This window comes from Ooceraea biroi, chromosome 1, assembly GCF_003672135.1.
Source record: "Ooceraea biroi isolate clonal line C1 chromosome 1, Obir_v5.4, whole genome shotgun sequence".
NCBI classification, from domain to species: domain Eukaryota; kingdom Metazoa; phylum Arthropoda; class Insecta; order Hymenoptera; family Formicidae; genus Ooceraea; species Ooceraea biroi.
Window position 1 is genome coordinate 9,064,812 of NC_039506.1, and position 24,459 is coordinate 9,089,270.

Below are 24,459 nucleotides of genomic sequence, written 5' to 3' on the forward strand. Positions count from 1 at the left end.
TACTTGGCAAACATTGTATTTCTTTTTAATGGGTTTGATATACTTCTAACTTATATTTTGTTAAACTAATATATATATATATATATATATATATATATATATATATATATACACAATACAAATTACGATGTAACATTAAGAGATATTTAAAGCTAGAAATCTAAGAAATAAAAGATATTTTTACAAAGTGAAATATTTGTATTTATTTATTGCTTAGGTAGTCAGCTTTTATCTTTGCACGTTCCTCCAAAGGTGGCAGGTACGGTTTAATACCTTTTAATCTACGCTCGGACTGTACGTTTGACTAAAAAGAGAAGCATCGTTTTAATCATATTGATAATAAAGGTCTGGGTATTTTTTGCAGAGGAAGAAAATTTACCCAAAATTTTTTACAGTTTTTATAATTGATGAAATATACTTCGCACAGTTTATGTTGACCCTGGTTGGAGTTAAGACATTTTAGAGACAAGAGATGTTCCTGAAAATTCAGAAAATGTACTTATGGACAGTAGAATTGTACAAGCTCTGTACTCTCTATTGTTTTCTCAGCTACATTTTCTATGTTTCTTATGTTTCTCAATTCACTGCTTCTTATTTGATAATTGATATACATTTGTTTCGTTCTAAGAAACTGCTAAGGCGAAACTAATTAAAAATGTATACTAATGTTGATAAATAGTACTCGATAATTGTGAATTATTTAAGTACCTTATAACAAGGGTTCATCTCTTCTTGCTTAATTCGCAACGACGAATTTTTTACAACTTTTTCCGCAACATTATCCGCAGTTCTCTGTGTACTCATTTCACCGACAAGAAGACTAAAGTAGATATATTCAAGATTAGCATAAAGAAAAGAAACGAAGAAGAGGAGAGGTATCACCACTCCTAACCAAGATCAAGGCTTTCGAGATCTGTTTATTTAACAATTATCACCACATTTAACAAAGGTTAAGGCTCTTGTGTGTGAGAGGTTAACGTCAAGAAAGCATGTGCTTACTTAAATATTAATAAATTTTATTTAGCAATTTTTTACTTTGAAGTAAAAAAAATGAGGAGCAAAAATGCTTCAGATTAGGAAAAATGTAAATATATTACTGCAAAAAATAAATATAGAAGTGTACGTACAGAAAATAATTTCTGAAATCGCATAATTCTATTCCGCCATATCTTCGGCTGAATTTGTTCTAATATAGTCCATTGCCAATACAGCTATCTGATTGGCTAACAAATATCGTAGGATCATATTTAAGATGATCTCAAGCAAGAACAGACTATTAATATATATATATCGTCTTTTAAAAAGTGGTTATGCGCACGTGTTCAACGAGGTTGAACTTTCAAAGCGATCGCACTTAAGAGCTACGCAGAAAATTATCAAAAAAGTTTTTTCGTGTCTCTTTAACCATTCGAACGAAGTAAACTCCCGGTTCTTGAAATGGAGGTTAACGTGGGCGACGTAGTGATGCCAGGTGACAGTATAAGGAATATCAAAAAGGAAGGAAAGGAGGAGAAGGAGACTATAATCCTAGGTCCTGGATTGCGCCGTGAAGACGACGTCGTGTACATCTGTAAAGCGGGTGTCCTGAGGAAACGAGAGCCGGTCGTGTACTACGTGGACGGTTATCAAAAACGGTAGGAAGCGTCATGATCGTTTTATACAAAGTTCAGCAATGTTTACTGGTATTGCTTCTCGTCGGGAAAATCTGAAGTGCTTTCGAAAATTTTAACTCTTTGTTAACTAATGTTAATTTTCCTGCTAATGTATCACTTATTTTAAGCACAAAAATCTTAAGCACAAATATATCTCGCAGTTATAAAGAACAAATTAATGATATAGACTCGCTGCTAATATGTACAATTTTTAGTCGCAGCTACTCTGCCTTAAAATCCTTCTTTACTTGATAGATACATCCCAAGTCGAGGCGAGAACGTGATTGGCATAGTGACGCAGAAGAGCGGCGACATTTATAAAGTGGACATAGGCGCCAGCGAACAGGCGACGCTCTCCTACTTGGCGTTTGAAGGTGCTACGAAGAAGAATCGACCCGACTTACAGGTCGGCGATGTAGTGTACGCCAAGCTGTTGGTCGCTAGCAGAGACATGGAACCGGAGTTAGTGTGTGTGGATTCACAGGGCAAGGAGAATGAACTCGGTCAATTGAGCTCGGATGGCATGATGTTTACGTGCTCGCTGAGTCTCGTGAGAAAATTGCTCAATCCTGACTGTCCGTTGTTCCGGATGCTCGGTAGGAGTCAGGCATACGAGATTGCCGCTGGAATGAACGGCAGGATATGGATTAAAGCGCGAACGGTCCAAGAGACGATAGCCGTGGCAAACGCTATTCTTGCGGCAGAATACACGTTACCCAGTGAAATGCAGAAACTCTGTTCAAAAATTGAGAAAACGTTGCTTCTAGTGATGTAACCAAGTGTATCAGCAGGACTGGACCTTCAAGTGTGGCAGTATTACATATATATATATATATAAAATATATGATGTAATATCGCCTCTCAAAGTGAGCAAATTCATTTCGAAGCAAATTCGATTTACAAGACTATATTAAATATAAAACTGTCTAACTTACTATGCATAAATTTAGAAGGCTAATATTTGTTATTATCAATGACAATGAAAGTTGTTTTAATATCTGTACGGTTTTTATAAATAAATCTGATTGTAAATATATACTAATATTATTGATATGTATGTATAAAAGATTTAATCCCTGTATTTTATAAAATTGTTATATGGATAATTACATCCTGCTGTAACAATTTATTCTGCTAACAGATGAAAATTATTACTAAAATATTCTATTATTACATCAACACATACATTAATGGAAATAGCAAATTTATGGCGTGTAAAACACTAGCATGCAAAACAATGCGATCATGGATAAGTAGAAATAAAATAACTCATCGCTTCATAGGAAATTCAATGTTTAATTTTGCTTAACAAAGGAAACTTGGTGTCATTTAGATGTTACAACACATACCGTATATTACGCTAGTAATCGCAAACAGTACCGATTATAGATACAAAGTGCAGAGCGCTGCTGATTAAGAGTTTTTTTTTTTTTCAATTGCAGCTCACTGATATGTGCCTAGTGTAATACTTCTCATGGCTCCCATGAATCGACTACGTACGTATAGTCTAGATAATAGTGTGATCCCAGCAAACACAAAGTAACAGGTAATATACATGTTAGTTATAATTTCCCACTCATTAATATAAATACAATATAACATACGTGTTATGTAACAATTACATTGTTGAGTGGGAAATTGTAACTAACATGTATATTACCTGTTACTTTGTGTTTGCTGGGATGGTATTCGCACTCAAGCACAACCTTCGCTTTTCCATTATAAAATTATATTTAAAAAGGGAAACCAAATTCGGGAAATATGCACCGCTATGTCTAAAGAAATTTCTACTTAATCGAGATTATACAAAAAATATATTTGTACTTGGTGGAATGTATTCGGTATTAACGTCATTTAATGAGGTACACACCGAAAATCATCGGCAAACAACTAAACGATACAGAAAGTTGTTCATACTAAAAATAAGGTAGAATAACGAAATTAATATTACGCTTTTATCTTAGAAGTAATAGACGTTATTTCCTAAAACCTGTTTACGACAAGCATTTCCACAGAAATATTCAATGATTTTGTAGCTCTTACAATCGTACAGTGAATCTTTTTTGCATCGATGAAAAGCGATGGTAATATCTAATCATTAAATGCATCATTAATGGATTATTGAGAGCTAACATAACACAGATTGGCTTACAAAAAACAAGAACAATGGTAATATGATATATAGTGAGTGTATACAAACGCAATAAATCATATATGCATACAACAACAAACTTAAAAATCCAATAAACAAAACAACGTTATATATTATGTTTAATAACGGAAATGCACTTATTAAAAGTAAACTATCTTTTTTGGTCATTTATGGCCCTTAGTCTCACACTAATCCTAAAGTAAAATGCTACATCTAAATAAAACAATGTACCATGACAGGGTCAGATTTTTTCTTATGTAACAGGAGTTTCCGTAAAAAAAAGAAAATGACGAAAAGTAAAATATCAAAAGGCAAACAATTTGTCTTGAGAAATAGGAAGAATTAGAAAATCAATTGATTACGATTTGAAATACTTGATTCTTAAATTATGGAATCATAGTTAATTAACAATTAAAAATTAAATTGTGGTTTATATATTATATTCAGAATGAGATATATATTACAATTAATTAGATTATAGATGATTATAGAGTATATTATAATTGTAATGTATTACAAGTTCTTTTGTTCCTTATATTTTGGAGTAAGTTTCCGGGATTAAAAGCTAACCCTGTGTGGGTACAGATTCTTGCACATCAACAACGGTTCTTGCAAATCAGCGATAATCACATCGAACTACATTTATAATGTTATCTGCCGTAATACATCTCGTTTTCTTTTTCCAACATTCTGGATGTTTAAACAAAAGCGAATTATAGTTTCCGCGAGAAGAAACGAAGAAATTTGCGAGTTACACAAGAAAAAACGTTCAATATTGAACATTAGTGGCTACTACAAACTTATCGATACGTTCTGCATATCATGGAAGAAGCCGCAGCGTTTGCTTTTTTTTCGTAAAAACCACACACGCATATTCATCGTACATCGGGATGTAATTAGGCAGGCAAATATGTATGTTGGGGACGATACATGGTGGCACTAGCAACCATAAACACTATTCTATGGTATTGTGTGCTCCGTTTAATATATATGTATATGTATATTACGCTTTATCCAAGAGTGCACTAATCATCGAGGTATATCAGGGATAATTACGTGAAATACATCTAATGATACAAGTGAGAGATGATTAAAGCGTGCACGCGTATCTATCGCTCGGTGATGTTAATGCATAAGCAGTGTAAAGATAATATGAATACGAATAGTCGGGAATGAGCGAGAAAGCGAAAGAGATTATTTGTGGAAGGAGAAAATACGTATGATAAAATTCGGCGACTTTAGTTAAGAGCAGAAATAGATTTAAGAAAGGCATCGTTAATGTTTCCGAACGAAAGCGAAAATATATTGATAAAAAGTTTCAAAATATAATTTTTACACTTGAAGAAAATAGCTTTAAAAGTTTTTTTCAGAAAAGAATATTGTTTATAAAATTTGTTTCAATTGTAATGATACAATATTCAATTTTTAAAAAATCTTAGAACGTTCAGAGAAAAATCAATGTTTTTATATTAATAAATATTCTGAATTCTTAAAAGAAGAATTTGTATTAGAAAATATATTTAAATAGCAATGAAATTAAAATATTAACATAATGTTAAAATAATGTGGGAAACTAATTCCAGAATTTCTCTCAATGCCTTGCCTTGAAAATTACAAGTGCGTTGACATGTTATGCGGCTATGCGTTACTACAACAGCTTATGGATCGTTATCTTTATCATGATATGATTGTAAAATATCTGCCATTATTACTGTAGGTACACATTCAATCTGATCATCATAAAAAATCTCACGACATATAAATTTTATCATTCAAATATTTTCTTCTATGTCTTGTGATCCCTACTACACATTTCCTCACGTCCACTTAAATTTAATTATTAGCAATTTTCTTCATACTTACTATAACTATAGAAAGTAATAGAAAATATATTTACTATATAAATATATGTGAATATATAAAGCGCAATTGGTATATCAATTTTTCATTCGTCAGAATGCTATTATTATTCCTCGCTTATTGTAGTGATGAAACATTAGCGGACACATTTTATACGCTGCCGAAAATAATGTCGTTACTATTATACGAACATTCTCTATGCGCGTAGATATGCTATTCTCTCTCCACACAGTACAATGGCAGAAATTCCATGATGCACGATGTTCTCTAAAGATTTTTTATCCTCGCATTTTAGTATGATATAAGAATAATTTGTTGGATTATATTATCGCGCAGGACTGTTCTGTCTTTGGGAACGGAACAGTATTTTCTTTGCAGCATTCATTGGTATAGGCATTATATGTGTACAGTATTTTACCGCTATCGTTTAATAAAAAATAAGATATCAAGCTTCAAATTTCTGATATCTAAATGTCTGAAGAGTCATGTCAATTGCATCAAATAATCACCTCCATGTTGAAAATCGTAAATGAAGCGTGAAATGAATTTAATATTAATGACATATTATTATAACTATTATTATATTAATACCATTATTATAAAAAAATAATTCTTTAATTTTATATCTCTATAAAAGTAACATAATATAAAATATTAATGCATAAACAATAATTCAAAACAATAGTTGTATTTATGGAAACATAATTACTATTATATTACGTGTTATATTTTTGTAAAACTTAAAAATGTCTATGTCGTAAATCTAAAAATTATTGCTACATTAAAAAGTTCCAATTACTAATTACTAATTTTTGGTCCAATGCTATATATTATGCTTATATTAAGCAATTCATATTTCTGAGATTGTACACAAAACTAATACGACTCTTCTGACAAATAAAAAAAACAAACTGTCTAAATATGTGGTTCTTATAAGAGCGAGATTTGTCGATTAGCGAAGCGAAACATGATATCGCAGGATGATTTGTCTATCTCGATATATAGATAAATATAATCATCAAGTTTCAGCATAATCATAATGTATATAAAAAATTGTCTTTGCTTATGTCTAAAATAGCATGATGCCTTGATTATATATAAATATATTATATATATGTGTGTGTATATATATATATACGTATTTTCCATATTATTATATATAATTATTGTATTATTTCCTTATATATATATATATATATCTATATACCATTCACAACACAGAGTGCATAGTACGAAGCTGAATGTCGATCCGCTTGTCCCTCCTTCTCGCAATATTTTACATTATACATATATATATATATAATATAAAAATGCGTCAGAAGAAGAAAAAGCAGATCCGAAGCCTCAATGTAACAACGCACAACCAATTTTTATACAACCTGCGTGCATCAAAGTACTTCATCATTTCACAGTTGATTCAAAAGTTTTCTATGTGTGTGTATGTAAATTGTTTTTGAGCAGATTTATTACTCAAAATATATGTTATTAACAAGAGAAAGTTTTAAATTGCTTAATAATTCGATACATATTTCAGAAAATAAAATATTTCTTTCTTTTCTTTCAGCAAATAGTTTGCTTAATCAAAGTAAAACAGAAAAAAATAATAAAATATAATATAAAAACAATATATTATTTTTTTATACTATTGAAGCGGATCATCGATTACTGTTCAAATACCTTTTTTAATTAACAGAATAATTAAATTCATGATAAATTAAAATATGGACAAAGTGTTATTAGTGACTCGATCGTGTCATATAACGTTCAATTGCTCCATTGTGGTAAAGATTCATTCACATCTAATACTGTAGCATTATTCAAAATATGTAATGTGTTCTATTTTCATTCTATTTAAACGTTAAAGAGCTAAGTGCTAGCAATTATTAAAAATTTTATTATTGCACGCGATGCGAAGAGAAGCAATTGCTCCCCGTACATCGTAGGCTGCTTTACCGGATGTCCCACCTCTACCGCATAATTTTTTTGACGGTATTAATGAAAATGTAGCAGATTCTCCTGACACATATACAGTTTCAATATTCTGTTATTCTTTAATTTTTGGAAAGTGACTTTAAAAATTCGTCCTTAAAAAGTGACGCTTTCGAAGTAAGACATCGTGTATTTTTTACGCGGCTTATTGTACCCGTTAAAACTTTTAGTTTGCACAATTATCTGTTTTCACAGTTATCCATTCTCTTTTTTAGTTTTTAAAATTGCTGTTTAAGATTAATTTGATTTTTCTGGATCAACGTGTGCGTTAGTGATTCGTAGACACAGTTGTGGTTGTTATTAATGTAGTGCAAAAGTGTGCAAAAGCAATATTATGCATCCTTGAAATAGTTGCATGCAGCTTATCGTGAAGTATCGTCAATAAAATCTAACGTAATAATATTATGAACAACGTCTCAATGTATAAGTATTACTATTGTAATTAAAACGACATTATTCTCTAATCTTCCGAATCCTTCAAACTTTGCGGGATTTTTCCACAAAGAGCACAAATAACGAGCACGCGCGACGAGCATATTTACAATGACAGAAAAAAAATGAGAGCTCTATATATGTATATATATATAAAATAAAATGCGAAAGATCTTTTACGGAGATTCCTAAAAAAAGGAACTTTCAACGACTTGTGCATACCTTAAAACGGCAGTAAAAGTTTGTCATACCGCATACAGGATTCAATCACTTAAACTAACAAATGAGCATTTTGTTAAAAAAAGAAAATCCTAATACTCGCACGGAATTATATATCGTTCAGCTTTCACATCGCGCTACTTTTCGAGAGAATAAACGAGTGAAAAATACATCGTCTCTTGACATCATTCTCTTGACAATATCATTCGGTGATTCTCCAAATTTCTTTCGGATTATACTCTTAGAGTTACAGTCTTACTACGATTTCTTTTGGCTCACAGGAATTTCCGCTTCCTCTAAGCTCGATCACTGAGCAGTTATGGAGCGAGAGTGTAAGTGTCATTGAGAAACTTATCGGGGAAAGAGAACATCCTGCGGTAAACATTTTCAAAAAACTATTACCTCCTTTCGTGAAGAAAAATCTGATCTGGAGTCTTACATTTTTTTTTGAACACTTCATTGTTGCGTCGTAACGTCAGAGATTGAACGAGCATCGAACCATTTTTATCAATTCCTTCTGTTTCAACAGTCTCGTCTATCTCCATAATTCCGAAATTTATAATTCGTTTCGCACGGAAGAAGTATCTCCCAGTTTTTGAAAAAGAAACTCTGATCTACCTAGTCCACATCTTTTCTATTGTTACGTGTATAAAAGCTTTACTTATGTAAGTTCTCTCTTCTTGGAGCTTTTATCTATTATAAATTTTCCAAAAATAAGAACGCGATTTTCTGTAAAAAATGTCCAAGTCTTAAAACCACGTTAAAGAGACGAAGGTTTCAACGGGAGAACCCTTTTAGAATAAAAACCGGTTCCGTCGTTCGATCTCCGCGTATAACAAAAAGACTCGACAAACTGAGCGGGGCGCTCAAAACGATTGATGAATCTCAATATGTTCCGAGAATCATCCAAAAGATGCCCCTTTTCGCTGTTATCGCTAATAGTCTTGTATCTGAGCCCATCGACTTCGTCGATTATCGTTCATTCTTTTAAACGAACTCGAGGCCTTTCCGATAAACTCGGTTACTTACGTTCGAGACGACGTGGAGAACCGTGTCCACCTTGCTTGCTTTGCAGCGGAGCGAGTCTAAGCTAAGCAAAAAACGCTAGAGCCGCCTAGGTTGCACAACGCTATTGTTATTGAGACGCGTAGTCGTCTGATTATTGAAGTTCTCGTCTTGTGGCACGTGTTCGGTGCGCTCGTCGAAAAATCCCGGATTCAGAATGATGTTAGGCACCAGCTCAATCACTTCCTGCTCCTCCAGCTGCGCTGCAATTTCGGAACGGAGATTAATTTTCATTGGCCTGGGCCACGGACCTTATTAGCTTCTACCCTTTCCCTTCACCGGTTTCTCCTTTTGTCAGGTATTAAATGGAACATTCGTATCTCGGAATTTTGTCGCCAGCTCGTCCCGAATATCTCTTTTCGAACGTTGACGATCAACGATCTCGTTAATAACGAATTTCGAATACCAATCAACGTACCGTTCGCCTGACAAATAAACCTGCTACTCTTCACCTACCTACCATCCTCGAATATTGCCAAAAGTTGGTCTTATCGGTTATTATTTATCTAGGCCATAATGCTTTCTATGACTATCGTGATACTTACTATTTGTTGCACTAAATTATTATTGGCAGGCTCGTTAATATCATATATAGACATCTAATCGGAGTGACAAAAGAAAGTATTCATATTCAAGGAGAGTCAATAATCAGACAAGTAAATTGACGGCGAGAAAACTCGTCGAGAAATCCGAGATCTCATTCCAATAAAAGTGAGTGCCATATAATTGTAAGAACAGTAAAAATGTTAGTCATTTGAGTGCTTGTTCGTGTTCAGTGCGGCGATTTGAAAAATGTGTCGTATTAGTACAAACTGATGAGCTAAACAGATTCGTTAAGATACTCAATTGAGCTCGTTCGCAAATGCTGAATGAACCTAATGAGATTTGCAAGGTGCTCAGAGTAACAGAGGAACGAGATATTAATAATTTGGAAGAACATTGCTGTCATGTAATAGAAAAAAAAGAAAGCTAGAATCAGGGCCATAGATAAGTCAACTAGCCTAAGATGCTAAGATGTTTCTGGTTGTCGAGTGAGCGGTGTAAGTTTATTAGCTAACTTGCGCGAATGCTTCTACGGAGAGGGAGAGAACAATCCTCTGAGAAATTCGTGCTTCTTAGATATGCCAGAAATGTTAATGTCATCACCAGCAGAAAGAAGTAGTAGTAGTAAGTAATAGTAGTAAGTAGCAGCAGTAAAGAGATAGAGTAGAAGCGGAAGCTCTTACAACGTTACCAAAGGGAATGCTTACAGGGTGCCTTGCACTCGCGATACAGTAGGTAACATGTACCTAAACCAAGAATCATAAGTGTGCCCATCACAATACCTACGGCTGCCACCCAGACGCGCGTATCGAAATTCTCTACACCGGCTAGAAGGTGTCGGGCGAGCTCTGAAAATTAGTTTCGACGGCATAATAAAATTGCGTTAGTCTTCATTTACTGGACTTAGCGTCCATCTGAGAGCAGAAGAATAAAAAGAAGTATGAGACTAACATGTAACTCACTATCGGTGTTCTCCAATGATGCAAATATTTAATGTCACTCTCTCAAATGAACGCTAGCCGTTAAAGGTTCGCACGAAGGTTTTCACAGAGAAATATATCGCGATTCCTAAGAAATATTACACTCGTGTATCACAGAATGTCACGGAACTATTACCGTTCCCTAAGTTTCTATAAGTAGTTTTGAATATTAGTCTTTATTTTATCCCAGAATGAAAGGTTTTCAGAAGGTTTGAAGTTCATATTTACAATGGAATCGCGATTGTAATTATAACTATTTAGTAACAATTAACAACAAAATACCCAATTCTTCAACGCTGTGATGCGTATGACCTTCGACCTCTACAATGTCTCCTTTTCCCAACTGATTGGTTGCCCACACTCGAAACGAGTAGGTAGTATTTGGCACCAAATGATACACGTCTATCTGCCTCTTTAAAGCAATAAAACGAACATTAATCTTTGCCCGATCAGTTTCCACAAGGGATGGAACAACGCCATAACGTTATCACTAACACGTTCATCGCCACGCATGATTTAGCTGACCTTCCACTCACGTCGCTGTAATATATGTTCATACAATCGCTTTCATAATTTTATGAAGTATTTATGAATAATGAAATAAAAATATCAAGTCGTCTAAATATCAAGTAGCACTTTGTTATTTTTCTATTATTATTAACTAGTGCGGCGAATGCGTCGGACGTTACTGTGGTGTAATTACACCGTGCAACGTTATCAAATTATTCGTCGCATCCCGTTTTCCATCCCCGTTTTCTATTTTGCCCTACTCTGACACTAGAATATTTACGGAATTTGGAGGAATGTGCGTTGGAATAATGGGCTTCCAATCTTCCGGCTTCTCGCCCGTGCCCGGCTTCAAACGATATTCGGCAGTGAAGTCTATGATAGGATACCCGCCGGTCCCAGCCACTTCCCAGAGAATGTTGGCCAGTATCGTGGATGGCTTGACCCAGACGTTGCGCAGGGCTGGGGGAGGCGCTGAGGACAGAAAACGGTTGTCGTTAATTTTCAATGTAGAAAATAATTTTGGTACAAGGATATAATGAAATTTCCAAATTCTCTGCTAAATCTGAAATCTAAAATTCAAATTACTTGCGACGTTCTTCACGCAAGTTCTCCCTCGGATTAAAAACTCTCTGTAGTTAAATCACACAATCATGAATCATACTACATAATACATAGATATATGTATATAAGTGTGTATGTGTGTTACAACGCACTTCTGACTTCCACATTGATTCTAGCTTTCACGGCGTCATGATCGTCGAAGGAGCACGAGTAATTGCCGGCATCGTCTGCGCTGACATTTAACAGCTCCAGCACACCGTTTGGCTCGACCTTAAGCCGATCGATCTGTCTATCCTCTCGTCCTTCCCTTATCCACATCACTCTCACGGTTGATTCTTCGGAATGTGAGAGGATACTCTCCTCGGTACAAGCCAGTTTCAAACCCTTACCCACGTCCACAGAGACATATTGCATCGGTATCACGGCCACTGCTCCCTGCCATACTGCAAGTTCAGAAATACCTACTTACAATACTTGCATTACCGAAGTTAGTAGTAATTGTAGATATATTAATACATATTGAAAAACATTGACTTGCAAAATTAGAAAAATTTATTTATATAAGTTATATATAATAAAAAGTTAGAATATAAAATATAAAATAATAATTCAGGACTCAAAATGTTTGTTCTTTATCCTATTCTACGTTTCGTTTTCCTTCTTTTTCACAAAATGTACATTATAGATTTGTCTACATTAATTTTATTTTAAATAACAACTATATGCATTTTAATCATATAAATTATATAAAAGTATAACTTTATATAAATTCAAATTACATAAAATTATCTTAGGATCTCTTTGTTTTTGTCATACTTTATATGATTTTATTTTCCTCATCTCTTCTAAGTATGAATGTGCAAATCTATAATTCTCAGTTCTCGCAAAAGCTGCGCAAAAACGTGATTAAGATCCTCGGACGTTGCGTCGCGCGTTTTTACTCGTTATGCAGATCATAAACATTTGCAAAACAACGAGGACGACGAGTCGCAACGAGTCGAATGTTGTGACTCCTATATCCTGTTTATCACATATGATGCATTCGTGCGACACATGTGACGCAAATGACACTATCAACGAAAGCAATGACGGAGAGCAGCGAGATAGCCTCTTTACATAACTCGACCCTGAATCGTAACGATCGTCGACGTATATACGTACGTGCTACAGCCGACTGTCGATCGTGTAATCGTTGGATATGGATCACGACATTGTTCCTCGGCGGACACCGTGTGTGGTGTGTGTGTGTGTGTGTGTGTGTGTGTGTGTGTGTGTGTATATATATATATGTATGTATATATATGCATGCCCGTCCCTATCTCTCTTTCGATGTTATCGAGATGCTTACCCGTCAGGAAGAGGATCAGCAACAGCAGCAATTTACGTCCATCCATTCTGCCATAATAAGGCGAGCGCGCAATTTCCCGGCGAATGATGTATTATTACGAGACTCTCGTCGACTGCATCTCTCGTCGGTCGATCGCCCTCTCCGGCACTCTGCTGTCTCCTTTTTTTCTCTCTCGCGTGTTTTTCTGCTCATACACGCGATGCCATCGGTGTTCGCAGGTGCGTCACTCGTTAGCCACCGCCGCCGCCGCTACCACCACCACCTTCACCGTCGCAATCGCCGCTGTTGTCATATTCGTCACAGGTCCGTCGAACACCGTCCACTACACCTGTCAATTAAAAATGTCACTATATCTGCCGTCGCGAACACCGCCCGTCGGCCCGTGTTCGGCGAGTCGCGATCTATCGAATCGCGCAGGCAGCGTCATCGGACGGCGAGGCTAGAAATCGATCCGAGATCTCGCTCCGAGAATTCTGTAGCCAATCAACTTGTAGGTTTTTTGAAAGGCCGCACATTTCTCGAATCGAAATCTCGGATGACGATTTCTCGCATCGTGGACGAGACTTTAGACGGAGAGCAGTTCAGAGCAGTTGTGAAGCGCATATTTGTGGCAGTTCGTCGAGGTTAGAGCTGCCGTAGCGTGAGGAAATTTGTGCTGAAAAAGTATACGTTGTTAAGCCGTATAACGTCGTTGAGCTTATAAAACAGGTAAATAATTATTTACAATTATCCACAATTGCAGATGATCGTGTAAACTCGAAATTGCATGCACAATATTTTGTGCGAGAAACATGCTCGAGCATAGTATACGTGACCACATGGTTTTCTTGATTGATGTTTCGTACATAATTTGTGTGTATTTTGGAAACACTAAAACTTTCAAAATATTAGTGAAATAAATGTTTTATAATATATTAATAATGTTAATCTTAATAATAATAATAAATAAAATTTAAGAAAAAATATAAAATAATGTATGATATAAAATAATATTTATAATTAAGATTAATTCTTTTTTTTTGTGTTTTACAGATAAATCATGGATGACAAAGAAGTATTTGATGATATAACAACAAATGCATTGCAAGTAGCCATGCCAGCCGAGCTACCTGAGATCAGGTTGTTTGGACGTTGGAATTGCGATGATGTACAAGTGAATGACATGTCCCTGCAGGATTATATCGCTGTTAAAGAGAAAAATGCGAAATACCTGCCACATTCGGCAGGCCGTTACGCGGCGAAACGTTTTCGTAAAGCCCAGTGCCCCATTGTGGAACGTCTCACAAATTCTCTTATGATGCACGGCAGAAATAATGGAAAGAAATTAATGGCTGTGCGTATCGTTAAACACGCTTTCGAGATCATTTATCTCCTCACTGGTGAAAATCCTTTGCAGGTGAGTGCAATGCTTATTAAAAATTTCCATTCACTCCTTTATATGTATATACGTGCAACAAATAAAATATTTTCTATGTCAAAATTAAGATTTTGTGCACAGAAAAATTACATGAAAACTTTATTACTTTTTTCTTTGCTCTCTTTACACCTTTTGGTAATTTAACTCTTTATTAAGTATGAAGTAATTTATCTCTTCGTAAAATGCACACGTTTCTAACCATTTTATATAATTAAGTAATATAATTAATCTAAATATTTCTGCTCTAGGTTCTTGTCACAGCCATTATCAATTCTGGCCCAAGGGAAGATTCCACCCGCATTGGACGTGCTGGTACCGTAAGGAGACAAGCCGTGGACGTGTCTCCGTTACGTCGCGTCAATCAGGCTATTTGGTTATTGTGTACTGGTGCAAGAGAAGCCGCATTCCGCAATATCAAAACAATTGCCGAGTGCCTAGCCGATGAGCTTATTAATGCTGCTAAAGGTTCATCAAACTCGTACGCGATTAAAAAGAAAGATGAACTAGAGCGCGTTGCCAAGTCTAACCGATAAATTTTATATATATATATATATATATATGTATACAGAAAATCAAATAAACAATTTAATGTTCAAATTATTACTTATTCTATTGTATAAATAATAAAACATGTGACATAACACGCTATTGTAACGTTAATTAATTTAAGTACCGGCGTCGGTTAGAATCTTAATTCCAGAAGGGAATTCGCGATGGAGCCACTAATCGCTACTTCAAATTTTGCGACGAAAGTTTGTAGCTCGTCCTAACCTTACGAGGATACGCATACGCGATGTTGTCAGATGTTGTTTTGATAATTATTTTGCGCGATAAATAATTTTTACGAATTTTTTCGACGGCTAACTATTATTAACTCGTATTGCGGAATTCATGGTCACAATGAGCGATGACGGTCCATCCATGAGAACGAGGAGCAAGAAACGTCGATTACGCTCAAGTTTGGCACCAAGCTACGAAAGTCCATTATCTTGTTTGAAGGACAGGTAAAGATCAGCTAGTGATAGAATTTCCATCGTGTGATATGCGAAAGAAGGTAAGAGAGATTAAAGATCAATGTTTCTTCCGAATTAGCCTAGAGAACCTAGAGGAGCTCACGAACATCGTGGGTGATCTACTAAGACAGAACGAAAAGAGATTGACGCGCAGCACGTCGCGCAATGCCTCTTCCTCGCGCGATAGTGTAATCATTATAAACAGCGACAATGAAGATGCGGTTAAGGAAGGTGCATCGCACGGTGTTATCGAGAGCACAAGCACAGATAGAGCCTCGACTCAGCAACGCAAACCGCAAAACAAAATATTGCTTTCTCTTAAGAAAAGGAAGAGACCATCGGTTATACTCCTGGATAATGATTCATCTTTAGCTCAGCCCTCGAGTGCACAAAAGTTCCTCAATGGAGAAAACATAGGTAATAAATACATTTCTCCTTCTATTTTTTTAGTACCTTTGCTATTGATACTATCCTGATTGGATTGGCATTGGTCCATTTCATACTTTTTTGATTTTAAAAAAATAGAATTTAAAAAAAGAAAAGATATAAATTCTTTATTTAAAGAAATAAAAAATAGGTTGTCATCATACAAGCATGACGCTGGCATCTCATTGATCTTTGTCACGCATATGCGATGTGATAGCAAATGTACTAAGAAAATTCTGATGGAAAGGTTTACCTAATCAGGCACCTTTAAAGAGATCAATTTCGTGACACTTAGCACCATCGCAAGCGGAGGACGATGTGGTTGAATTATGGTCGTGTATAGGAAAAGTTATGGACAAAACTAACACAAGCAAAAGTAACAGGAGCAAGTCTAAAAGGCACAATCGTAATGTGGTAAACAAAAGACTAAACTTTGTGATAGACACGAAGCCTAACATGAAGAATCTCGAATGTCTGAAAACGGATGCAGCACTTCTGGCAAAAAAACGAAAAATATCTAAATACAATTCAGATACATCTGTATTACCACTTAGTGAATCCATGACACAGGTGATGGAACATTCGAAGAAAGGTCGAAGCAAACGAGCTGAAAGACGAAATGATAATAATGCAAATTCAAACTCTGCTTGTCCAAATGTACAATATACCAAAGGGCAACCAAAGACTATTGAGTCTTATACAATTAGCGAAAACTTCAAGAGCAAATGTTCAAGTTCACAATATAAATTAAGGGAGATAATTGTTGATGGCTGTAACGTGGCGCAGATGTATGATTCTATTTTTTTCTATTGCTCACGATTATTACTAATAATAATCGGATTCTCTTAACACAAAGTAATAAATAATTTCATTTTTGCTTATCACTTATGCGATTGTACCTTAGGTATACAAATAATCAACAATTCTCGGAAGATGGCATTAGATTGGTAGTAGATTACTTTAAATCGCGAGGTCACGTTGTAAAGGTCTTTCTACCAAATCACTTCCGAAGAAGGCAATTCTTATTTCTCGAGAAATTATACAAAGAGGGCACGGTCGTTTTCACGCCAAGCCGTTTTATCAATGGCAAACGAATCACTCCCTACGATGACCGGTAATAACTTTTGCTACATTTTTATTACATAAACTAAGAATATAAGACTTTTTATTATATTCTATACATAGGAGGTATAAATTATATATATATGCGTGAAGTTCCTATATCGCAATTATTTTTTTTATACAAAAGTACAAATTATCAATCTCAACACTCGCGCGTATACGCTTCACATAAAATATTTCCGTCTGTAAATATATCTTCTATGAATATATTTAAAAGTTTACCTTTAATATAAAAATATGTATAACAAAAGATGCTATTTGTGTTTTTCGTTGCAGGTATATTTTGGAATATGCAACAAAGTGTGAGGGGATTGTGATTTCTTCAGATCAGTACAGAGATTTGTATGAGGAGAAACCAGAATGGCGCGATACAATTCTGAATCGCTTATTAATGCCAACGTTCGTTGGGGATTATATTATGTTTCCAGAAGACCCATTAGGTAAATGCGGGCCTAAGCTTGAAACATTTTTGCGACATTCAAAGTGAGATTTAAAACTTGTGTTATATATAATACATATTTTTATAAATGGGACGTAACAAGAACTAATTAATGTTCCATTATTGAGAAGCAAATTTTGTACTAAAGTTTTATCATTTACTCCACCTTTTGTTTCTCTTTTCTGTACAGTTGCATAATAAATGTCTTATTAATAATAATTCTTAAATCTTAATTAAAGATATAGTTATTAATAATTTATGTATCATCTCTATGCTTTGTTGTAAGAATGTATGTTTCGGCGAAACATACTACAAGTTAAAGGTAATACATATATAATTTATACATGTATAGGGATAAGCTACACGTAATTTATAATTATTGTAACTTAACCAGTTATATATATAAAGAGTAAATTATTTAAAGTACTCATTAGTGCTGAGATTGATATTAAGTTATGCTTCAAAGTGCGATTGTAGAAGGGATGGAACACTACATATTATTAAATTATGAGAAATGCCGTTTAAAATGCTCTTGTAATTTGCACTTGTTTGCTACACAATTTACTTACTTATTCATTTGTATAACTGGCAACATAAGCAAAATGTTAAAAAGATGTGTATGAATCTGATTTGATTTGGGATATAATTATGGCCTCTTTCGCATTCCTTATTATTCTTTAATAGATGTGAAGAACATACACGATTCTATATTCAAATAAAATTTATAAAAACAAAAAATATAAATGTTACCATTACGAATTGATGGATTATCTTTTTTTTTATGCTGGTCTCCAGCAAAATTTCCCTGACTGACGAACGAACTCCATACTCTCCTGCGCTGATTCGCGCGCAAAGCGTTGCATCGTGTTTTCACCGTCATCGTTGTAACGCGCGTTTGATAATACTGCTTCGTGTTGAAAGGCCGAACTAACAGCTGAAATACACAGACACAGTTTTACAGATTCAGAATTACAGTTGGACAATTTAATTAAATATCGCAAGTGCTAATTAAATATATTTGTTTAAGAAAAATATATGATTGATAATATTGCACAATTTAAATTTTAGCTCTATTATTATCATCTCATGTGTATGCTCTGTTGAAGATGTGTATATCATAATCACAAAAATACATGCACGTGTATTATAAGTTATAATATGTGGATTTTGCTAACTAAATTAATATAAAGAATTTTTAAAAAGCATTGTATCGCTTACTTGATTTGGCAAACAGCTTTTTCAATACATAATCGTCGTCTGTCGTCGAAATCAGTTGTCCATTTCCATCGGAACGTCCCAGGCGACGACCGAGCAAGCAAGAGACACGTTCTCCTTCGAAAATCGCGGAAACGCTTTTCTTTTTCCTTCCCTTTTTGTGTCTCTTGCGTCTATGATCAGACGATGACTTGGTTTTATCATTACTTAGAACAGATTCGCTCTCTTTTTCTAGAAAACTGCTAGTTTCGGATCTCGTCGGCGCTACATTTTGCTCAGATTCGTCTGTTTTGCTTTTTGCACCATTCTGTTTATTAATATCGTCGTCAGAGTTTGCGTTTAAATCATCGATACATGCAGGTAGAGACTTCTGCGTGTTGATTTGCTCGAATGGTGACGCTCGGTCCTCAGTTATATCATTGTTTGCAGCGGGGGTCTCGGCACATCTCGAATTATTGTTTTGCTCGTCGTGTTTGCCTCCGCAGGAACCGTCGTCTAGATTTCTATCTTCGTTGACAGTCGATCTCGCAGTCGCGCTGATCTTCTTGCTGATGGTCGAAGCTAATCTCCTCATCTTCTCGATTTTGCTGAGAGAAAAGTTGCTGGATACTGGGGTCAGCTTGGATTCCCTAAACAAGCGATCAGACTCGGACGATTCGCCGTCTATTGGCTCGTTAAAATTGAACAACTCCACCAAATCCGACGTCTTAAACAACCTGCGCTGATGTGGCTCGTCCAGGACTTTGTTCGAAAGCAGTAGCTTGAAAATTTGTCTGTGGTACATCTAAGAAGTAGAAACGAATTGCATGGAGGTTACAAAGAGTTCTTTGTTGTAATATGCAAATTAATAAAACAGTGAAGGCACAATATAAAATAAAGAAATTAATATTTTTAATAAAATAATATAAAATTTTTAATTAATTATTTTAATTTTAATTTAATAAAATAATATAAAATTTTTAATTATTTTAATTTTAATTTAATATAATAATATACAAAATTAATATTTTTAATAAAATAATTAATAAAAATTACGACTTATTCTTAATACGTTTGGTAGGCTAAATTTTGTATGTACAAACGTGTTTTATATCATGCAACATCAATAAAATTCATTAAGTAAAATGCAATAATAATTTTCTATACGCACCTTCTCCTCAATCGTGCCGGCAGTGATTAATCTGTAGATGGTGACTTGTTTATTCTGACCTATCCTCCACGCGCGTTCTCTCGCTTGAGCGTCCGTGGCTGGATTCCAATCAGGGTCATAAATAATTACTCGATTCGCACCGGTTAAATTTACTCCTAGCCCTCCTACGCGCGTTGTTAGCAGGAATACGAAATACGACGAGTCCTACGGAAAAGAGAAAATATTGTCACACAGGAATGTTTACTGTTTACTGTTTCAACCAAATTAATGCGTTACATTGTTAAACGTTTGAATTGTTTGCTGCCGTTGAGACATTGCGGTCGTTCCGTCCATTCTCAAATAAGTGTATCCGTCCTGTTGCAAAAGAGATTCCAAGATATGCATCATCTGCATGAGAAAAAGATAAGTGTAATTTCCACTTTACACATATTATACAATTAATATTTTCTACTATAGATAAAAATATCATTTACCTGTCTTCCTTGAGTAAAGAGTAGCACTCTGTGTCCTTGCTTCTGCCAAATCTTCAAGAGAGATCGGACCACGGTCATTTTCCCCGCACGTTTCCAATAACCGAACTTCTCTAACATTTCGTCGGACAAATTGATATCTTCATCGGAACCCTTAAATAAAAACAGGATTTACTGTTATAAATTAATATATTACTTTTATACCTTAATTATTAGCGTGGCAATCGGCAGTCTTACGAGCTCTCTGGTGTACCAAAACAAATCGGGATGATTGCATATCTTTCTCAACGCTGACAACGCGATGAGGAATCTCGCTCTATATCTTCTGCTGCTATTCTTCTCGTGCAAAACATAGGATACATCTTCAGAGCAGAGGTATTTTTTATATAGCTTCTTCTGCTCATCCGTTAAACTGCAAAATAATATCTAAAATCGAAGAAGAAATCGCTATTTATATAATAACAAGGAAAGAAAAATTAATATATAAAGAAACATTAATATAAAAAGAAAACCTGTTCGTTCTTCCCCGGCAACGTAAGATGATGCTTCACGTCGGCCTTCGTTCTACGGAGCATATACGGGGCAATTGTATCCTTCAGCATAGTAGCCACGTGGAGAGCCGTCGCCTCCTGTAACGGCGACGCGTTCGCGTAACCGCCGCGCGTTATAGGGGCCGCGCAATGTTCCAGAAATGCGGGCAAAGTACCTAATTTGCCAGGTAGAATGAAATCGAACAGAGACCACAATTCTTTTAGAGAGTTCTGCATCGGACTACCAGTTAGAAGCAATCGATGCGGTGTTGAAAATCGTTTCACCACTAGGCTCACCTGCGAACCGATTATTCGAGCTAATCAAATTTAATTTAATTCAAACTAATTATTAATTTAATTATTCTGTTGATTACTACCAATGAGTAATGTATAATGGAGAGAATAAATATAATGATATACACGTATAAAAGGAATTTAATAATTCTTTCTCCCAATGTTAAAGCCCGCAATTACCTTCGCTTGCGGATTACGAATCTTGTGGCCTTCATCGAGGATAACGTAATGCCATTGATTAGACACGAGTAGATCTTTGTGTCTTAAGACACCGTTGTAAGAAGTAACGAGTATTCCGCCGGTTTGTAAAGATTCTATCAAATCCTCTGGATCTCCTAAAAGAAACAGCGCGAATATCACAGTCATATTTTAGAGAAAGAAACAAAAGTAACGTCTTGCGTTTTACGTATAATTTTTTAAACTGTTCAGAATTAAATTTCTCGCGTATTTTGATATTGATAATGTATTGGTAATGCCGCGCAGACAATTATGCATCGCTTTTAATATTAAATTTAATATTGAATTTTGGTACATTTGTGCCTACCATTGTAACCACCAGAATGATGAAGTACAACGACTCTAAAGAAAGGCCACCATTCGTGAAAGTGCTTCACCCATTGCTCCATTAAAGTAGCAGGGCATACAACTATTGTTGGGCCCAAACCCCTGAATCTGCAAATCGTACATATTTATCTTTCAAGCACTAAAATATCGATACTACTTTCAGATTATAGATAAATATAAAATAACGGAAATTAAAAAATGAGATATAAATAGCATAATATAAATTCTTCCTTTTGAGAAATATTCTACAGATCTCGTATGTTAATTCTATATTAAAGAACATATTCTGTACCTTCCGTTGTGAGAGAGCAACTCACTACAATCCAAGCCCGCAAGAAACCCGATAACTTCTACGGTTTTTCCTAATCCCATTTCGTCGCCCAACAGGCCGCCCAATTTGCGACTATGTAATTCCCAGAGCCATTGAATCGCGACTCCTTGATACCTGCACGAACAAAGTTTATGATTAAACAGAGAAAATTATTGAAAAATCCTTAATCTTTCCCCTAATTGTAACAAATTGTAAGCCGGATATTATATTGATTTAAATACAAAAATGTTATTAATTGAAGCAATAAATAAAAATAATTTTTATAAAAACATTTATGATATATATGTGCATATTAAAGAACTACCAAAATTATTTAATATTAACTTGTTTACCTGTACAATCTTTTCCAAATACTTTGTGGCACCTTAAAGATATTATCAATTTTGTGCATTGCTTCATCCTTGGGATAACTGTTTGTTTCCATCCTTTGCTGGAATATCCGATTGTCCCCATCGTCCCGAGCTGTAGAAATATTCAGATAAAATAATATGTCGTAAAGAGAGTAAAAATAAAAAATAAATAATAAACTAATGATCAAGTAAACAATTAAATAATATGTCAGAAATAGTATAACATCAATTCACTATTACATATTACGTACTTCTTTTTAGACGCATACACCCTGATTTTACCAAAATTTTTCGTTTTTTGGATGCCTTATCTTCTACATCTAAAAGAAAATTTCAATTCTGGTTAATAATTAGGTAATTTTTGAGCATAGTTGCACATATCGTATATTAATATCACCAGAATCGATTTCCTTATCACTGGGAACATATTCACTTCCTGAACTGACGTCTGTCTGTACAGCTTCATTTATTATGCTTGAAGGACCTGCTTTGTCTGCGACGTGTAGAATGTTATCCTCAGTATTTTCATTCACTTTGGATTTTTGAGATCTTTTACTAGCTCTTGTTTCCGTACTGGATAATGTTTTGACTTTTTTGGCCGACACTGAATCATCTGTTTTGATAGGAGGTCTCTTAGGCGTCTTTTTCAATTTTCTCCTTTGCTCTGCAAGAGCAGCTTGCTGCTTAAAGTACTTTTCAAGATCAGACAACTCAGATTTTTTATTGACACTCCTGTTAATATAGAATATAATAAATTATTTTGCTCTACTCGAATAAATTTGCTTTAACTTGAATCAATTAATTGATTTTAAATACAAATCAAATTTTATTCATAATGTTATACCCCTTTCCTGATTCCGAGACTGACTGCTTAAGTACAGCTTCGAAGGGAGTAATCTCTCCAGTTTCCACCTGCTTTTGCAATATTGTCTTTTGATTCTCTTTGCCATTATTTTCTTCATTTTTTTCGATATTCTGACCATCATTCTTCTGTGCTTCCTTTAGTGGCTGATTATTCGTATTCGTACCACATTTAATATGCTCCAATATCTTTCGCAAAATGCTCTCCTCTGTTTGAACATGTACTATCTGCAAATATATTATCATATTTTTAATATTAATAATTAGTGATATTCTTTTCGGCGAAATAATTACTTTTAATTAATTAATTTTGAATTGATATTTTGAAATGCCTTGAAAAAGACGTTTACGTTCATAAACGCGGCGTATGACACGTGTTGTGCAATATTGAATCATATATAATTGTTTAATAATATTTGATTACCTTCTCTAAATCATTGTGAAGCTCATAGTCCAGCATGCGTTCTACCGCATAGCTGTCATTACAGATCGATGCATCACCATCGTTTTTACCTGTCTCTGCCATGGAACCACATAACCACAACAGCTGCAGGATTTTGCGTTTTCTCTATAGACTTATCGAGTTACCTGTTTTTCTACTACCGCGAACTTAGCTCCGAAAATCAAATCCGCACCTCACTTCAATCCGTTATCCTCTTAGTGAATTATGCTATCCTGATACTTCACGTGATCCGGCAAACGTAAATTCGCCCATAGATACGACGCGCAGTAGAAACTGTCGCAAGGGTCCGTCGATTCTGAAGATCAGCGCGCCTTCATGTGTATAATATTGTAGCTTAGCTAGAACTAGGCATTCAATCGAGAAAGTGAGGAAATCAACAGAGATAAAACTGTATGTATCTACAATAAAATATATATTTTACATTTAATATAAAATCGTGTTTTTCTTCATTTTTACATTTATAAATAAATATATAATATTATAGGCTGTTTCTTACCATATAA

General features: G+C 34.8%; 6 protein-coding genes across 9 annotated transcripts; 3 read left to right on the forward strand and 3 right to left on the reverse strand.

The window, feature by feature from the left end:
- Window positions 1-177: 177 nt before the first annotated feature.
- Window positions 178-1,217, reverse strand: LOC105282770 (coiled-coil-helix-coiled-coil-helix domain-containing protein 7). 2 transcript variants are annotated; one of them, XM_011344995.1, is made up of 4 exons: window positions 1,128-1,217; window positions 709-820; window positions 380-478; window positions 178-304 (listed from the first exon to the last, which is right to left on the reverse strand). In XM_011344995.1, the coding sequence occupies exons 2-4, from the start codon at window positions 802-804 to the stop codon at window positions 203-205; spliced, it is 297 nt and encodes a 98-aa protein (XP_011343297.1). In that variant the 5' UTR covers window positions 805-820; window positions 1,128-1,217; the 3' UTR covers window positions 178-202. The 2 variants fall into 2 exon arrangements, with proteins under 2 accessions (XP_011343297.1, XP_011343296.1); XM_011344994.1 differs by lacking the exon at window positions 1,128-1,217 and having other exon boundaries at window positions 709-993.
- Window positions 1,218-1,298: 81 nt separating this feature from the next.
- Window positions 1,299-3,222, forward strand: LOC105282771 (exosome complex component RRP40). The gene is made up of 2 exons (XM_011344996.3): window positions 1,299-1,634; window positions 1,908-3,222. Exons 1-2 carry the CDS (start codon window positions 1,438-1,440, stop codon window positions 2,425-2,427), a joined length of 717 nt encoding a protein of 238 aa, XP_011343298.1. The 5' UTR covers window positions 1,299-1,437; the 3' UTR covers window positions 2,428-3,222.
- Window positions 3,223-7,719: 4,497 nt separating this feature from the next.
- Window positions 7,720-13,554, reverse strand: LOC105282772 (protein sidekick-1). Of its 2 annotated transcripts, none has more exons than XM_011344999.3 (6): window positions 13,312-13,554; window positions 12,116-12,406; window positions 11,683-11,873; window positions 11,175-11,304; window positions 10,620-10,760; window positions 7,720-9,567 (listed from the first exon to the last, which is right to left on the reverse strand). In XM_011344999.3, exons 1-6 carry the CDS (start codon window positions 13,355-13,357, stop codon window positions 9,545-9,547), a joined length of 822 nt encoding a protein of 273 aa, XP_011343301.1. In that variant the 5' UTR covers window positions 13,358-13,554; the 3' UTR covers window positions 7,720-9,544. The 2 variants fall into 2 exon arrangements, with proteins under 2 accessions (XP_011343301.1, XP_011343299.1); XM_011344997.3 differs by having other exon boundaries at window positions 7,720-9,572; window positions 13,312-13,551.
- Window positions 13,555-13,869: 315 nt separating this feature from the next.
- LOC105282774 (40S ribosomal protein S5) lies at window positions 13,870-15,326 on the forward strand. 2 transcript variants are annotated; one of them, XM_026972013.1, is made up of 3 exons: window positions 13,870-14,019; window positions 14,344-14,707; window positions 14,977-15,261. In XM_026972013.1, the coding sequence occupies exons 2-3, from the start codon at window positions 14,351-14,353 to the stop codon at window positions 15,259-15,261; spliced, it is 642 nt and encodes a 213-aa protein (XP_026827814.1). In that variant the 5' UTR covers window positions 13,870-14,019; window positions 14,344-14,350. The 2 variants fall into 2 exon arrangements, with proteins under 2 accessions (XP_026827814.1, XP_019888355.1); XM_020032796.2 differs by lacking the exon at window positions 13,870-14,019 and having other exon boundaries at window positions 14,351-14,707; window positions 14,977-15,326.
- A 126-nt stretch (window positions 15,327-15,452) lies between these two features.
- On the forward strand, window positions 15,453-18,466 carry LOC105282776 (NEDD4-binding protein 1). The gene is made up of 5 exons (XM_011345002.3): window positions 15,453-15,732; window positions 15,821-16,158; window positions 16,463-16,955; window positions 17,072-17,281; window positions 17,566-18,466. Exons 1-5 carry the CDS (start codon window positions 15,620-15,622, stop codon window positions 17,774-17,776), a joined length of 1,365 nt encoding a protein of 454 aa, XP_011343304.1. The 5' UTR covers window positions 15,453-15,619; the 3' UTR covers window positions 17,777-18,466.
- Window positions 18,385-24,246, reverse strand: LOC105282775 (DNA excision repair protein ERCC-6). The gene is made up of 15 exons (XM_026971987.1): window positions 23,918-24,246; window positions 23,477-23,721; window positions 23,030-23,364; window positions 22,884-22,952; window positions 22,615-22,744; window positions 22,244-22,396; window positions 21,932-22,059; window positions 21,568-21,722; window positions 21,076-21,390; window positions 20,801-20,989; window positions 20,567-20,716; window positions 20,370-20,480; window positions 20,094-20,297; window positions 18,947-19,727; window positions 18,385-18,662 (listed from the first exon to the last, which is right to left on the reverse strand). The coding sequence occupies exons 1-15, from the start codon at window positions 24,017-24,019 to the stop codon at window positions 18,508-18,510; spliced, it is 3,222 nt and encodes a 1,073-aa protein (XP_026827788.1). The 5' UTR covers window positions 24,020-24,246; the 3' UTR covers window positions 18,385-18,507.
- Between the last annotated feature and the right edge of the window lie 213 nt (window positions 24,247-24,459).